Here is an 18,205-nt window from a genome sequence, read left to right on the forward strand (position 1 = left end):
CAGCTTTAATTATGGTGAAAAAGGTTTTTTTCCTTAGTCACTGTGGTTAAAGCCATGGTTTAAGGTCTCTTTTGAACACAGCCTTGCTTTCTAGCTTAACTACTATGGTTAAAGCCGTGGTTTAAGGTGTCTTCTGAACAGGGCCAAATTTTGCCCACCATCATTTTGCAAGATTTGCAGCTCTTGCTCCTGTCACAATGACTGGACATGATTTCATGCCAAAGTCCACAATCTCCAGGATTTTGATATGTATAGCATTATGTGCAAATGTATGACATTGTATGGTAGCATTGTGAACATCTGCATTGTAGTGTAACCTTGTAGACCAATGTGTTATGCTTGTTATCAATCCAACTGATACAATACAATACAATCCACCTTTTTTGGTCTGGATTCCTGCTCCTGATAATGTGGGTTCATTAACTCTTACACTAGCCTCGGTCAATGTTTGCATATGCTGCATCTTGAGAGTATTAGAATTGAGAGCAACCAGTTTCAAACTCCTGCAGCTTCATTTACCTTGTTTCTCTAACATTCAAACTGATCTTTTGACACCAAACTTCATCCAGAGTTATTCTACCTTTAGTGAGGTATCTACCTTTGCAGTACTTTCATGAAAATGCATTTCTAAGAGGTATCATCAGGGTAGGAAAACATGATAAACTGTCACAGAGAAGAGGAAAAGAAGAACTCTACTGGAGTGCTAATTTCAACTTCAATGGTACATTAAACCATTACAATATAATCAGATGTGAAAAATGTATGCTAGGCTTCCAAACAACATATGTACAAGTTAAAGCTATAAACATTGTTTTGACGAATCACTTTATCAAGCAACTTGTCATTTATAAGCAGTTTGTTTCCTAGTAGAAAAAAATAAGAACTAGTAGCAGATTTTAAAACCACTACTATAGTTTTAGAGGGACTGTGAAATATGTACTGTTACCCAGGAAACTTCCAATGCTGCTATTTTAAAATGTCCACAGCAGTAAGAGACTTCTTGAAATACTGTCAGTAGTTCAGTGCACTGACTTTTGCTTTTAAAATGGATTTGCTATAAATAAAACGTGAAAATTACTACCAGTTTTATGTACTATAGAAGGATTGGGTACTTCTTTAATTGTTCCTCTTTTCTGCTAAACTGATGGTTTGCAACGCATGAAAATGAGAGGAGATATATAGATATATAGATATAGATATAGATGTCAGAAAGTAAGCAAAATGTGTTTGGTTTTTTCATATAAGATATGCTGACAAATGAAAAAGAAAAATATAAATAGCAAAAATAATGCCAACAACAATCCATTTCTCATATCATCAGCAATAGAAAATCAATCTAATTCAATCAATATTCTAATCCCTTAGATTCCCTTCCTTATGCCATTTTATAAAAGATACTGCAGAAGTCCTGGGAAAAGGGGTTGCAATCCCATGTACACTTTCCTGAGAGTAAACCCCAATGAACTCAGAGGGACTAACGTCTGAGTACACATGCATTGGATTGTAATGTAATAATGATCTAAGAGAGAGCATCATATGAAAAAAAAGCTACAATAACTGGGGCAATATGAGGAGAATAGAGATAAATTAAATTCATTCTGTCCAAAACACAAGAACAGTGTCATTTTTAATTTTTGTAAACTGCGCAGAGAGCTTTGGCTATTGGGCAGTATACAAATGCAATAAATAAATAAAACGAATGAAATGGACTGGATGGTTCCAAATGAATAAATGGCAGCAATTCCTTAATATAATACAAAGTTAACCTATGAAATCCATTGTGATGTGAGCTTTAATTAATAGCCATTTGAACGCACCGCTTTAAAAAAGATCTGAGAAATTCCTGAAGGACAGGGGTTCAGACCTTCCAGCTCATGGTGGCTCTGGATGTGGCATGCGGAGCTTGCACCACCTCCATGGGTCCCACCCCATTGGCACTCTTAGCCCCACCCCCTCCATACGCCCTAGGGTCTGAGAGCAAATCACAGGTGGCTGTGGCCACAACTCACTGACATTCGGAGTGTGACCACATCTACCTGATGCCATGCAGCTTGTAGAGGGCTGGGTGGGGTGTCATAATTGGCTCCTCCATCCAATTATGGTCTGCAGTTTTGCTGTAGGACATGTCTACCAAATAGCTATTAGCTACAGCCCCTCATCAAACAACCGCAATTTTTAAATAGTATGTCTTCAGGATGTCTCTGATTAACAGATACAGGAAAAAGTGAATGAATAGCCCATTACCTAGGGAAATTCACAAAATAGCTATCTGGCTGGTTGCATTCATAATCAAAATATGCATCAGGAAAGATTTCTGATCTATTCTAGCATGGCAGTTCTTATGTTTTTATGCCTCATTTTAATTGTCAGCATCAAATACGATTCAAGTGACCAACAAATTTGAAAGCATAGTTCAAAATTCATCAAAGGTTTGGAATGTCCACTGAAAATCTTTAAAACATTTATCCTGCAACTGTAAAAAGAAGTCCCATGGTGCTGTTAGCAATTAAATCAGTTCTAGATATCGGCCTTACATTTTCCAAGCCTTCAGCGTGATCAGAAGGTAATAAATATACTCCCTACTAATCATGTTGGGTATGATTGGTGCAAGCAAGATAATATTTGCCCCAGATTTTCCTAGACTGCTTTAGGACACCCTTTCGTATTCTCCAAATCTCTGGTATGGTCAGTGGGCTATAGTTTTGACTACCTGAGTGCATTTTCTGAGCCAGCCAGAATCCACTGGTTATGTCCCTGCTCTGACAATACTTCTAGATGCTCAGAATTTAGGAGTATCTAGTGTCCATTGTAAGAGCAAGCATTGTGTAGAATATAGTGCTCAACCAACATTTCAAAAATTCCATTTTCGACATTTCATAGGGTGGGGTGGGGTGAAGGGAAAATGAAAACTTGGGTGAAAGAGGCAAGGCAGGTGAGAATTTTCATCTTGGGGAGGGGAACAAGTTTTTCATATACCTTTTTAAATGTAGTCTCGATCCAGAGGGAGAGACAGGTAAGAAATAATAATAATAATAATAATAATAATAATAATTGTTGTTGAGGGGTCTTCTTTCTTTCTTTCTTTCTTTCTTTCTTTCTTTCTTTCTTTCTTTCTTTCAACACCCCCAGCATTCTCAGGAGTGCTTACTGGATGCTTTTTGGAGAGGGTGAGGTCACATGGTCTCCAACTCGCATTTGCTAAGAACTGCTGGGCTCATCCAAACAATGGAGGAAGGGGGTGTTTTTTGTTTTTGTTTTGAAAAACTAAAAAACAGGAAGAAAGCCCCTCAGCAACTGGCTACACTTTAAAAAGGTTAAAAAAAATCTCCCTCCCTAAGGAGAAAATTCTCTAAATTTCCCCCCATCCCTGCAAAAGAGGCAGAAAAAAACAATGCTTTTTTCACAGGGAGAGAGGAGGTTCCCAAAAATAGGGGGCAGGTTTTGGCCAGGCACTAGTAGAATACTGTTGCATGAATGTCAGGGGAAACTATTGGATAGTGACAAGTGATAAAACTCATTCTTTTTATGAATAAGTGGTTGTTCACTCCCCCATGGGCCATATTGTAATTAAATAAATTTTAGTTTTATATCCTCAAAAAATATGTCCTAAATTCCTAGCCTTGCTTATTAAAATGTGACCTCATGGATTAAAATTAGCTCACAACTACGATGGTTGTAATTGATTGATTTACTTATTAGATTGATCAAAGGTTTCTGGCAGCCCTTAAAAATGAAAGCATAGATGCAAGGACACTTCCCCTTTCCCTTTATTTAAGGATGTTTCTCTGCTCCTCTGCTGTACATACCTAGCCCTAGAACAGCCTTCTAGCTCTGTTTACAAAAAGAAGCTGCAAACAGCAGCATGCTTTATCTTTTCCCACTGCCAAAGTATACTCTCTGCACTAAGGCTCTTCTCCTAGATAGAGACAATCAGAAAAACAGAAAAGACAATGGCCAAATTGATTATAGGGATTTGCTAATAATAGTAGACTATAGACCAAATCCTTAAAAAAGAACAGGCATCTAAAGTCCACCTCCATGATTATATCCTGCAGCTGGCTCTACCATCAGGCTACACACACCAGGCATTTCGCTTCCCAGTACTTTGTTATTTTTGACTGCCCTCAGGCAGAAGAAGTGTACAGGTTACACACTGTTCTACAGATGCTCTCATTAATGAGCAAAACATGTTTATGCAACTTTTTTTATTGCAATACCAGAAGACAGTAAGCTAAACTCACCCTTAGGACATGTCTGCACTGCAAGGTACTCCTATATCTGGCAATATCTATTTGCTTTACTTGCAGTGCTTACCTATTCCTTTCAGTGGTCTCATATTAAAAATTGTTGTATTTCCAATGACTGCTGCAAAACAATGGCACTTTAAATATCCAGAGCCCCCTTTTCACCTGTCCCTATAAACTACACAGAAATCAGTCACACCTGGGCATCTGCCTCACCTTTGGGTCCTGTCTCAGGCAACTATTCACACACATCTTTATTAGATTTAAACACTCACCTTAATTCATAAAAATGCAGTGCTTGTATCTGATTATCAGTCAATCAATATATTAATAAGATAATAGGATTGTACTGTTATTAAAAATGCACAGCTAAAATAAACATTAAGACAGAAGTCACAACACATTATTTATTTATTTTATTACATTTATATACCGCCCCACAGCTGAAGCTTTCTGGGCAGTTCACAAAAGCTAAAAACAGTAAACATTAAAAGTATACAAAATTTAAAAAACCATCAGAGACATAAAAACAACAGTATAAAAACAGCATCATAAGAACAAAAGAAGAACCATGCTGGATCAGACCAAGGGTCCATCTAGTCCGGCATTCTGTTCTCACAGTGGCCCACCAGCTGCCCACAGGAAACGCACAAGCAGGACATGAGTGCAACAGCACCCTCCCACCCATGTTCTCCAGGAACTGGTGTACACAGACTTACAGCCTCTGAAACTGGAGGTAGCCAGCCAGACTAGCAGCCATTGATAGCTTTTCCCCCCAGGAATTTGTCCAATCCCCTTTTAAAGCCATCCCAATTGAGGGCCATCAGCAATGAATTCCCTAGTTTAACAATGCACTGGGTGAAGACGTACTTCCTTCTATCTATTTTGAATTGCCCACAAATCAGCTTCATGGGATGATCCTGAGTTCTAGTATTATGAGAGAAGGAGAAAAATGTTTCTGTCCACTTTCTCCACACCACGCATAATTTTGTACGCCTCTATCACATCGCCTCTTACCCACCATTTTTCTAAGCTAAACAATCCCAGCTGCTGCAATGTTATTCATTTTAGAGTGCAATCCAATCTGATCCACCCTGGGTACTCATAAGTCCTTAAACCCACTCTGAATTTTAGCTAGATGGGAGCTTTTATCCATCTAGTGGAGGCTTTAGGGAGGGAGAAGGAAAGAAGCTGGGGATGACTGAGGATACCTCAACTCTCCATGTATCCAGTCTCCTCATAGCAGCTTGTATCAGCAGCCAGCAAGGTCCTCTATGTGCTGGATGCAAGGGGGCTAAGGAGGAGGCAGGGAGCATGGTTTCCTGGCTGTTTCTGAACTTGGAACCAGGAAACCAAAATATCCTATGTCTCCCAGATGCCATCCAGGGGGCATAGGATTGCTCTTAATTACCATTTTCTGAACTTTCCCCAACTCTGTAATATCCCTTTTTTAAGTGCGGTGACACCTAGCCAAACAACAACAACCCAGAACTAAAACATCCAGAGCATTTTTCTTTTGATTTATTGGCAACACTGGATGATCGACTTCAGGTTGTGTTGGAGTTCTCGTAGGAGACAAGCCATAGCATACCAAGATCTCAGCTGTTACATGGCATCAGCGATGCCATCGATCCCTCAATAAGTTAAAGTTCACTGCATTCTGCATCATGGTAAACAATTGGTGCAATTCATTGATTTTGGTCCGCAATATATTTCCTCATGCATTATTATGAAGCACACTGCCAGTCTTCCAATCACCTGAATGGTAGCATCCCTTTCATTTTAATGAGCTTTGCATCAGCTGATAATTTTCAGAATTGTAATGTTACATATGATTAGCAGAAATCTGTTTGCAATGTTCATATTTTACTTTACTCTATAGTGATTTCTGAAGCCAGTGGAACTGCTATAAGCAATCAGTGAGCAATCCCTTTAGTCACATTTAAAAAGAAATTGACTGAAGTACTTCTAAAACATTACAATCTGCTTCAGTATTACAGAGCTATAACTGTTCCTAAAAATTAAAGCCTGTTAGAGACCAGTATAGAGAGTTTTAAAAAAATGTTTAATCTCCTTGGCACTGGACTACAGTTGAGCAGATGGCTCAGCAATGCCATTTAATTAAAATAATCCCATTAATTTCAAATTCCATTTACAGCTTACACCTGGTGACAGCAATGTCTAACCTTGTGAACCTCCACAGGTCAAAATGTGGGGAGGTGTTTTGAAAAATAATAATAAAATAATAAGTGGGATCTGCAACAAAAGTTTGCAGTGTGGAGTGATCCTATTCAGGCTTTCATCCAACCAGTCAACTACGCCAACTTCCAGGATACTCCATTCCATTCCATCCCCTTTGGCTTTCTGCTCCACTACCCATCCACCCCAAATCCTGTCAGCCAGCATTCCATAGCCATTGAGCATGCTCAGATCTCATTGGGGTATTCTGGATTCCCTTGCCCCAAACTTTAGGGTACAATCTTAGGCATGTTTAGACAGAAAAGAAGTCCCACAAATCCCAGTATTCCCCAGCCAGCCATGCTTCCCGGGGGATGCTGGAAGCTGTAGGACCTTTTTTTGTCTAAACATGCATAGGATTGCACCCTGGGAGTTTTCTTTTTTAAAGAATGTACTTATATAAACCTGGCTTACCTCAAGCCTGTTGATTCTTTCTTCTCATGCTGCCTAAGAACCAGGACTCAGGAAATTGAGTTCTCTGTTATATATGATGCTGCTAAATTTTCTGAGACATACTCCTTTGTTACATGAAGGAATGAAGTTTCAATGGGATAAACTGTACAGATTTTAAAAATAAACTAAACCTAAACCCACCACCACTCTCCATAATGATTGCATTTTGCCTTTCACACCAGAAGAACAATTGAAATCATTTGATCCTGAGTCTGAATTATTTTAGTTTACTATAGTTGTGCATATGATTTTTGAACAGTGACAGTTTTAAAAACTCCAGAGAAAGACAGGAGGAATAGAGGATCCATTATACCTGAGAACCCCTAGGGTCTTACTGGGTTATTTGAGATTGCTTTGCTTGCAACAGAATGATAATCTGGCAAAATTTTAAGCGTCCAATAATGACTTTAAGTATGAATGGCTTTCATGTGGAATATAATCTATTAAACCCATGAAATGCTGTGAAATTTGTCATTTTTGACATAATCACGCTTGTGAAATCCACTGCTGTGGATTTATTGGACATACGTTGCCTTATAGCAACAGTCATTTGAGAAGAGTACAAAAAGCTAGCACAGTTTTTAAGTCTTCTAAAATCCCATTTTAAAATGCCAATTGTAGCCCTTTTTTTTTTTTTTTTTTTTTTGCATTTGAGAGAATCTCGCCCTGAGTAGGGACGAAGAAATCTGTCAAGCTGGTCTCGCTGAGCTTCTCGTTTTTCCACCGCCAAGCTCATTCTGACTCAGATCTTCATCAGAATGTGACTCCTTTTCTTTCCCAAATGGAATTTTTCTAAATGTATGCATTATTTGTATGCATTTCTTAAATATACAGATGTTTCTCTATTGAGAATATTGGTTTTGTTCACATTTTCAAATGTACACATTCTTTGTGAGGTCATTTGAAATTTATGCATGTGTTTGTACACATTTCCTACTCCCCAAAACCCTCACCACACACCTTGGAAATGTATGGAATTTGTTAGTGAGATGCATTCTCTTCTATGTTCAGTACTGGAAAGTGCACATTGGGTATTTTCACGTACAGTTGTGAACCCAGTGAATTTCTCATCCATTGCTAGCCCTGGATTCCTACCAGTAACACAAAATACAATACTTGATGGCTGTGGATGATGGTAGTTGTAGTTCAACACGTTTGGAAGACACCAGGTGGGCAAAGGCTGGCCTAAATGTTTCCTCTCCCTATCAATGTGTTTTTACACAAATGCTTTCTTTCTTTTCCTTTCTTGACTGATTAAATCAAACTTAATTCATCTACCATAATACATGATGGAGGACAATAGGCAGTGAGATCCTTTTTAAAATGTAAACTCTGATAAAATAAGGGATTATATCTTTCATATAATTGTAAAAGGTGGCTTACAAACTGTATTTTTGGACTGTTCTACCCATAGTTTGGGTATGCAATGGTGATTTGGGTCTAAGCATGACTAGTTAGGTGACAAGAATATGTACAAAAACGATAAAAGAAGTAAAAGAAAATTGAAATCTAGACATAATAAGAGAAAACATTCACTACTCCATTTACAATCATTGCAGATTTCATTTGTGCCAGAACTTACCAGGGCTTAGCTTTCCATTTCTATCAAAGCAAGGCCTTTTCTAAATCAGGGGTGCACAACATCAAAGGTCACACGTGGGGGCTGAGGGCCACTTATGTACATGAGTGCACATTTACAAGCACATGCTTGCACATTGTTTCTCTGCCCACAGACACATGGGGGCAGCCCCCTTGTGTGCTAATTTTTGGAGTGTCCTCTGAAAAACAAGCCCCCTGAGTGCTGATTCTTAGAGCACCCTCCTGAAAGCAGGCCCTATGAGTGCTGATTCCTGGAATATCTCCACAGCAGAAGCAAATTAGAAGGTAATTTTGGCTGTGGAGATAATGGTTGGTCACAAATAACACACTGAGAGCCCACATGTGGATTGTGGGTGGTGCACCCCTGCTCTAAACACATGTGGTATGTGGATTTCCTGAGAATGAAACATGGGAGTTGCAGGCTGAGAGCATGGTGGCTTCAATGAAGATGACTTGCTCTTCGGATGGAAACGCTCTGCTTTGCAGTTGTCATTTGTAGTGCTCTGAAAATCTGAGGGCCATATCTTGTGAGACATTTTGTTCTCAGGCACAAAAATCCACACATATTAACCCATTGCCGACATTTTAATGCATGGAGAATGGAAGTGCAGAGGTGGGTGCATCGCAGCAGCAGGATCTACCTCTGACACAGAAGCATTCATTGTACTATCTGAAAAGACTCCATGCATACAACTGTATGTGGGGAAAGCTCCTGCTTTTCCAGCATTCCCAAACACACTAAGAAGAGCCCTTCCACATACAGCTATACATACCTGCCTTTCTTCAGGGAGTACAATGAATGCACACACATTAGGACTGGAACTTGGTGTCTCCCCATGTTCATTAAGAACATCTGCGAGGGGCAAATGTGTCAAGTAAAAATGGTACATGTATGTGGAAAATCGCTCCTGAGCTGAAGCTATCAGGCTCACACTGCAACCTCCATGAATGATTCCAAATCATCCTATCCATTCCAAAAGGTTTAATAAGTAACAAGCCGAAGACCTTAGGGCATACATTAATTCTACCTGAGCAATATTGTGATACCATCCCAGAAATGAAGTTATAATTTACAAATTACAGACATGTAAGATTCATGGTTTTGCATCCTGACCACAGGAGTATGGTGATACATTTTTGCCTTGTGTTTAAAATGTGTATTTCAACTGTACAATTTATAGGGCTGGTGTCATTTAGTGGTTATAAGCACTGAGCTATTCGCTCCTGTTTGAGCAGGTTGGGCCTGAGGGTGAGGGAGAAAGGCTACTTCTTTTTAGGTTTTGCTGTAAAGTAGCTTTGCCAAATGGCAACCAAGAAACAGTTTATCTTTTTAAAGCTGCTGTCACAGTTGGCAAGGCATGGGGCCTGAGGCAACACTTAGCTGAACAGCAGCTGAGGAGGAGGGGCATACATCCTAAGGGAGACGAGAGAAGGCCGCTGCGGACAGCTTTGTCAGTAGGTGTACAGCTGCGGATGGCCTAGATTTTGGTTGCCATTTTGCCTCTCTCTCTCTCTCTCTCTCTCTCTCTCTCTCACGTAAGGAGTTGTGCCCTCCTCTTCTTAGGCTGCCACTCAGAGTTGGCAGCCAAGCACAGAACAAAACCCATTAGGACTCCATTTTCTCCCAGAGTGAGTTCTTCTCACCCTCCAAAAAACAAACAGGCCACAACACCGCACTGAAAGAGGTGGCACACAGCCCACTCACTGTTTACCTGCTTCATATACACCTAGCATAATCAGAAAGCAGGAATTAACCTACATGCACTGCAGTTAACTCAGGAAAAGCAAGCTAAGCAAAGACTAAAGTTCACACTCAGACTTGGAATGTATAGATAACCCTTCTATACACAAGACAGAAAGAACCCCATCTCTTTCCTGAATATATACTAGCACATATGAGGACACCACACAGGGCCAAACTAAATGTGCCTTTAGCAGAGTTATGTGTGTTACTTTTATTTACTCTCCTCCAAACATGTGCATCCCCAATTCAAATTGGGACCACGGCACTTTGGGAGAGGAGGGTTTAAGCTTTACCCCACTATTTTTGTCCCCCCCCCCCGCAAAAAAGAAACTTCCATTGAATTCCCCCATGTCTTGACCCAAAGTTCTGCCGTCCAATTCCAAAAGCTATGTTGTAACTACTGACTGCCACCTGCACCTGCCCCATCCTGAATTGCAAAGCTTCTGCTGCTGCCACCAATCACCAAGGTCAGACCAAGACATTTTGCTGCCTGAAGCAAACGACAAGATCCCCCCACCCTGTCTATTCCATGTTTGAAAGCTAACTGAGCTCGCAGATGAATCTTGCTTAAATACTGGAAAGAGACAGGATCATCCACCATGCCCAAGGCCACCAGAGTAGCTGACAGGGTATAGGGCAGGCCCATGGCACAGACAGCTCTGTCCTCTAATACATCACTGTCACTCCCCAACCCTCAAACATCTGCTGCCTGAACAGGGTGTCTCACTTTGCCAGTCAGCTATGATGGGGACTCTGGGAGATAGAGTTCACAGGTAGGTGGGCCATTCAAATCTTTGTATGCACACAGTTGCGTTTTCTCTTCCTGACAATGGGAGAGCAAAGTGAAGGCAAACCTGGGCCAGCAGGTAATAGAGACCTGAAGGAGACTTATTAGGGATTGGTGTTTCTATTGGCCCATTGGACAATCAATATGCCTTTCTGCTTCAGGCTGGCCCTGGTGTTTATTCCATATCACAACCAGAAAAGTATAAATATCCCCCCACCTACCTCCTTCCAAGGCAACAGAAGATTCAACTGTTCTTTCTCCACTGAAGAAAATAGACTCTAAAAGGATTACTTTGAGATTCTTCTTTTTTCTCTTGAAGATAAACTACACAAAATGTGTTGATTGGTACTTATATGAGTGGGTTTTTTGTTTGTTTTTAAAGACAAAATTAAATAAAATTCCAAATTTGGTGACAGAGGTAAAATGCTGACTTATTATTTAATGTGGCGCTAAATCTTTGCGCTGGAACTTTTAAACAAAGAACTGGAGGAATTTAACATCATGTTTTATGTCCTATTGATTATGCAGCATAAAGCAACATAGGCATGACTTGTTTCCTCTGAAGTGACTCACTGAATAAGACTAAGGAAGGCAAATAGCCAATATGACCTCTAAATGCCCGTTTTCTGTATTACTATTCAGAGATTTGATGGTTCATCTCTTTTGTAATAATATCTAAATTATATTACACAGAACAGTGCTGAGCTTAAATAAATGGTTGGTTACATTCTAAGTTTAGCATTAAATATTGTCTTTGGTCATGAGATATGACACCATGCAGAACAATAACATAACTTCTCTGCTGATCTTTGCTTACCAACACAGGACTCCCCGGAAAGTGAATAGGTTCCATTGTCATGGAAACCGCTTCTGCACTCACAGTGGTACCACCCTGGGAGGTTAACACAGCGTGAATGGTTGTGACATTCAATGATGCCCTCAGCACACTCATCAATATCTGCCTCAGAGAAAAACACAAGCCAGCCATGATATTAATTTTCTTTTACACCAACATTTTAGATACTGTAAAACATACACACACACACACACACACACACACACATTCTAAAACGAAACATAATATATAATTTAATGAATGGGTGGGCAACCTGATTGACACTTAGCACCATACTGAAATTTTACCATCCCATATTCAGAGTTCACTCTGCAATCATGAGTTTGCATCCTTTAAAACTGAACCTGGGATGGTTCCATCATGATTGTATCAAATCAAGAGCTCTCAAATGAGCTTTGTGACAACAGGTTACCCACTTCTCTTTGAACAGGTCAGAGTAAACATTTAATCTCCTAATCTATGTATAATGTTAATTACTAAAATGATTCAAAATACGATTAAATGTTTTAAAGTAGGAATTTTAAAACTTAATGATCTAAGCAGAAATAGAGAAGCCAGGTTCTTATTTCTGGATAGGAGTGGTTCATTCATCTGTTAAATTCTTAAGTTAAATATATACCAAAACTAGGAACCATGAATATGGATTGAAAGGAAAGTGCAAACTTTGTGAATTTTGGATCAGACATTTGTTTAAATTTACACATTTGCAGTGGCCGGCGGAAGGGGGAGAATCACTAGTGGAAATGGGGGGACTGACTCCCAGAGAGGATCGCGGAGCAAGAGAATCTTCTCTGCAGGTGTGTGGGTGTCCTTTCCTCCACCAGTAGTTTTCACCAGCCATTTAAATCCCTATATTCATTTCTGATGTTGAAATTCAATTGAACCGTGGGATAACAGGCTGCCCCCATGAAAGTAGAGGTGTGCAAGAGGGTCCTCTACAGGGTTAGCTAGGCTTCTTCCCACCAGCTGTTTTTATGGCAGCAGCTGACAAAGCCAGCCCGGGATCGTGGAAGCAAAGCTCCTTGGTCCCTAGTTGCTGTTGACAGATTCATGCATCCATTAGAGTCCTTAGCAGGCCTCTTCTGGCTACATGAAACAGTCGTTTTAGGGTCTTAGAAGTAGGTGGTTGAGAGGAAGGTAAGCCAGGAATTCACCCCAGCTCAGATTTTATTTACAAGCATTATGAGTCCCTGAAGCTCAAATCTAGCCCTAAATCTGGTGAACGCTGAGATTTCTACTCGTGAATGAAAACCAATATATCTGACAATATTATTATTATTATTATTATTATTATTATTATTATTATTATTATTATTATATTGCATTTATATCCCATCTTTTTTCCTCCAAGGAACCCAAGGTGGTTCCTTCACTCCATTTTATCCTCACAACAACAATAACAACCCTGTGAGGTAGGTTGGGCTGAGAGTCTGTGACTGCCCTAAAGTTACCCAGTGAGCTTCCATGGCCAAGTGGGGATTAGAACCTGGATCTCCCAACTCCCAGTCCAACACTTTAGCCACTCCACCACACTGGCTTGTGATATTACTTTGTGATATTGGCTAGCTATTTGTGTGCTGCCAGATAAAAAACAGGTGGGCAAGATCAGGAAATTATACACATCTGGCCAAAAATTAGCTTTAATCATCACCTAGCAGAGAAGTCAGAGCTTTGGTGTTGCTTTAATTCACGGGTGGGCAATTTTGGGGAGAGGATTTCGAGATCAGGACCCAGAACCCACCAGGGACTGCACCCTGTTGTTGCCAAATGTATTGCTGGAACTGATATTGCAGTAGCTAAAAAGTAGAGATTTTTTCTTGAAAGCAAAGTGTGTGGGGAGTGTGCCTTGTTTTCAAGCAAAATCGATGCTTTTTTACCACCACCACTGTGACTACAGCAGCAAATTTGGTGGTAGGGGCAATGTAGAGCCCAAAAAAGGCTGGGGAGGGAGTACATGTGGCCCACGAGCTGTGTGTTGCCCACCCTTGCTTTAGTTTCTTCTTAGACTTGGTAGCCAGAAAATTCAGTCTAGATGTTAGCAAAATGTTAGCTCCCGCCCCGTTAGAAACCAAATTAGCTGCATGAGAGAGAAACACCATGAATCAAGCAGTGGATCTGTACACAATCTGCCCCTCTCCCCCCCTTTGGGATCTCCCCCGGCCGATGGGCACAGCGCTCAGCGCTGTGGCCAGTCCACGGCTTTCTGCGGCTACTCGCGAGTAAGTGAGTAGCCGCAAAAAGCCACGGAAGTAGCTAGACATTTCGCAGCTCCGGCCTGAGGGCGGGGCTGCGAAAAAGGCGTGCCATAAGCGACTTTGCTTATGGCGCGTTAGGGGAGGCTTCAGCGTGGCCTGGCGCCGGATCCCCCTGTGCGTCATCTGGACACACAGCAGGGAAACCGGCCCACAAAGCGCGCTAAGGCCTCGTCTAGGAAGGCCCATGATCCACTTGTGTTTCCTCTTACACTGCTACTTTGAGCATCCAAAACAGGTCACAAACTTTGGCAAGTATCCCTCAAAAGAGAATCCCATAGTTTTGTGTTAGCTCCAGATCTCAACACGCTTTCAGAATTAACATGGGTAGTATTTTTATGGTTGCAAACTTTCTCCACGTGTGTTTTCTGTTTATATAATTCAGGTTTCTTCTTTGCATTGTAACCTCTGACTTCAAACAGTATACATTATATTTGTATTACAGAGCATTGCAGAAAAGGGAAAATATATTTCAACAACAATTATATGTTTGGCTGTAGATGGAATGAAGCAAATTGAATATTTATAATTTTTAACAGTGAAAATATATAAATTGGATTCCCCAAAGAACTCTGATAAACATGTGATGCTTTTGTTTAAGCTGTATTGCTGATGCAGACCTCATAATCTGTAATAACTCTGGCTGATTATTACAGCATTTGGAAGGTATTCTCCTTTGAGCTTTTATGCTGTATATTTTGGAAGGTTATGATTAAAATTATCAAATGAATTTTATGTTAACCTTCGAGTAATTAAGAGGCTGTAATATTTTTTCAAACTGTTCACAGGGAAATATGATTGAATCTTTTATTTAGACAGAATCATTAAAAACAGTAATTTGGAAGGTTTTCAGCATCACTGCAGGGATATCACCAATAATAACTGAGTAACTTTCATAAAAAGGATGAGCTGTTTTCATCCATTGAGAATTATTTTTATCCAAGAAGGCAAGAGTAGCAGACTGAAAATCGATGTCCTCTCTTCAGATGAAGTGCCAGTTTGCACATGGTCTCTCCACATGATTTTATCCGTGTGTTACTTTATCCATGTGGCCTGTGCAGGAGTGAGTCTCTGATTCAAGTATCCCAATTACCTATGGATATAAACTGCAAAGTGTTTTTTTTAAAAAAATTAGATATAGAAACAGGTCTTAAATGTATTGCTCCATTTAATACAACCCCTGTCCAACTTGTAATAATAATAAGGTATTGTTATATACAGTATACACTAGTTGCTGAGGAACATACACCAGTTGCTGGGGAACATGGGCAGGAGGGTGCTGTGGCACCCATGTCCTGCTTGTGTGTTCCTGATCAACTGCTGGTTGGCCACTGTATGAACAGAGTGCTGGACTAGATAGACTCTCCATCTGATCCAGCATGGCTCTTATGTTCTTATTGTTGAACAATGAAATTGAAGCAGCAAGCAATGAACAGATGTTCAATGTAGAATCTATTTTAAATTATATTACTATCTATTGCCCCATTTGTTCATCTCATTATGGGCTAGGGGCAAAAATCTAGTATGTCTTAACTGTTGTGTGTTGGAATGCTTTAGACATCCTAGTTCTATGGGAACTTTACAATAAATTGACTAGAAAAATAATTATGGGGGGGGGGAGTTGCATTCTGAAAGCACCTTGCATGATTTCTATCAATACAACACATAATAATTAAGTGGTTTTTTAGAGGGTTCTTAAAATGGCTAGTTATGGATACTCTTTGCATTGTCTTGGAGCATTACCTTTTATAGCACCAGTAGGACCACAATATTTCTCCATCATTAACACTAGATCTTGTAACTTCTGAAGAGTCATTTCTATTTTACATTGTTCTATATTAGACCACCAACCTCATTCAGATCACATATAAATTACACAATGCCCCAGAAAGAGGAATTTATTTTATCTTTAGCTCTAATTCCTAGTTATATTTGAATATTGCTATAGTAATAAACATTAAATTAGTCATTTGGTACTCATTTTAGGTGTGTGTGTGGGGAGGGGGGAGGAATAAGACTATGGCCATAGCTAGACCTAAGGTTTATCCCTGGATCGTCCTGGGGTCAAACCTGTTCATCTAGGTGACACACAGGAGATCCAGTGCTCAGGCAGGGGCGAACCCTGGATGATCCCAGGATAAACCTTAGGTCTAGCTGTGGCCTATATATGATCATTTGAGTTGTAAGCAAACAACCACTGTATAGTCTCATCATTCATCCTTTCATTGTATGATAAATGCTGGTTGCTTATGCTTTAAACTCTGCTCTTGTTCCCTCTGCTACTGCTCTTCCTGTTACTTGCATCTTGGAGAAGATAATTTTAGCATACAAATGATGCACAAATCTAGCTGTCCATCAATTATTAGTGGTGCTTGGGGTGGGGTGGGGGAATAACCCTTTTCCAAGGCAGTATTCTCCAAATGGAATTTATCATGATTTTTCCATGTGTCATGGCTGACAGAACAAGTTTAATCCTATTTCAGTAAGTCCTACTGCGGGTCATTTACACACGCATCCCTCTTTTACTTTCCTCCGATTCTCTTGTATTATAATTCCCAAGCATTCTGATGTGAAGATTGCTTCCTTGGGTTAGTCTTTATTTGACCTGTCTAAATTCAATTTTCCTTCTTTCATTTGCAAAAAAATCAATACAATTTTTCTGTAGTTCATTTCTGTGGCACAGTACCATCGAAGACATATTTGATTTAGATTTATGGAGCTGAGTGTTAACTGGCTGGTAGATTGCTTCCAAAGCATTCAAAACGTGAGGAATTCTGGATCCTTATTAGCTTCTCTGAAAGGGGTCAAGTAGTGCACAGTTATGTAAATTATGTCAGCAAAGTGTACTACAGCATTGGATTACTTTTATAGTAGATCACTGCCTTGATTCAAAATTGTATCTACGTGCATGAAAGAGCTGAAATTAATGCTGAAACCTTTATACAGATCTAGAAGATACAGGAAAAAGTGTTAGACAAATAGGAGGGTTGTGAATGCATCCTTGATGTCAAACTCCAACACTTACACAAAAGCTAAAGGGGAAAAAATCAATAAAAAGAGCCTCAAGCTAGGCCTATTGTCATTTTGACTAAGCCCAATACAGACAATATGTCACTATGGAGCTGACATAGAAGAGGACAACATGAATGGGTTTGTTGCTTTGTCAAATATGGGACAAGAATGATGCAAGAAATATAATAGAAGGAAGAATCATATCCAAACAGGAATAAGCAATACATTGCTAATAATAATTTTCACATGACCGTACCCCCATGTGTGTTAAGAATGCATGAGGGGGACAAAGCCCACCCTATCTGTACCATGGCCACATCTCCAGGGGCATAAATATTTCCTCTTCCATATGTAAGGTTAGAAGGCATGGGGAACGGTTCTCCATGCACACTGATGTACGCACATATATGGACTCTGGCTCAATTCGGACCCCCCTTCCCATGGAGTATCTGTAGAAATGAACATCAGTAGACACACAGAGCCCTTTCCCGTACCATCCAGACATGTGGAAAGCAGGTAATGGCAGCTGGGGGTGTAGCTACAGCATGCAGGAGGCTAGCCTGCATCACCCCTCACATGTTGCTTCAATGTGATATTGAAGCGATATTAGGGATTCATGTGAACCTCCCTAATACTGAACATTTATATAGCAGCACTTTCAGTATTCAAAGCACAATGTATACATTATTGTTCGATTCCCTACAAAAAACATATGGGATAGGTCATTATAATCATCTTAACAATGACCTTTGATTGGTCCAAAATCCTGCTTTTAGACCATTGATCAGGAACAGATGAAGGAAACCTATCTTACAAGTTCTGAAACAGCTTCAGTGGCTACCAGCCATTTCCAAGCACAATACAAAATGTTCATGTTTACCTTTCACGACCCTGGTACCTGAAAGGCTTGACACTTGGGTAACTGAAGGACTGCCTACTGAAACTGCCTGCATGGTAAGGTCATCTACTGAGGTGCTTCTCCAGTTGCTGACACCTTCAAAGATTAGGTGGTTGGTCACT

The 18,205-nt window shown here is 40.1% G+C and overlaps 1 protein-coding gene across 2 annotated transcripts in view; it reads right to left on the reverse strand.

Moving 5' to 3' along the window:
* The window catches only part of NELL1 (neural EGFL like 1), a 564,084-nt gene that overhangs the window by 42,190 nt on the left and 503,689 nt on the right, over positions 1 to 18,205 (reverse strand). Inside the window, exon 16 of one of the 2 annotated variants that reach the window (XM_063117359.1) lies at positions 11,883 to 12,023. The exons of the other annotated variant lie outside the window; for it this stretch is intronic. Coding sequence (XP_062973429.1) covers positions 11,883 to 12,023 — 141 coding nt within the window. The remainder of the gene's footprint in view (positions 1 to 11,882; positions 12,024 to 18,205) is intronic. 2 annotated transcript variants of the gene reach the window in all.

The sequence above is a fragment of the Elgaria multicarinata genome, chromosome 2, assembly GCF_023053635.1.
Source record: "Elgaria multicarinata webbii isolate HBS135686 ecotype San Diego chromosome 2, rElgMul1.1.pri, whole genome shotgun sequence".
NCBI lineage: Eukaryota > Metazoa > Chordata > Lepidosauria > Squamata > Anguidae > Elgaria > Elgaria multicarinata.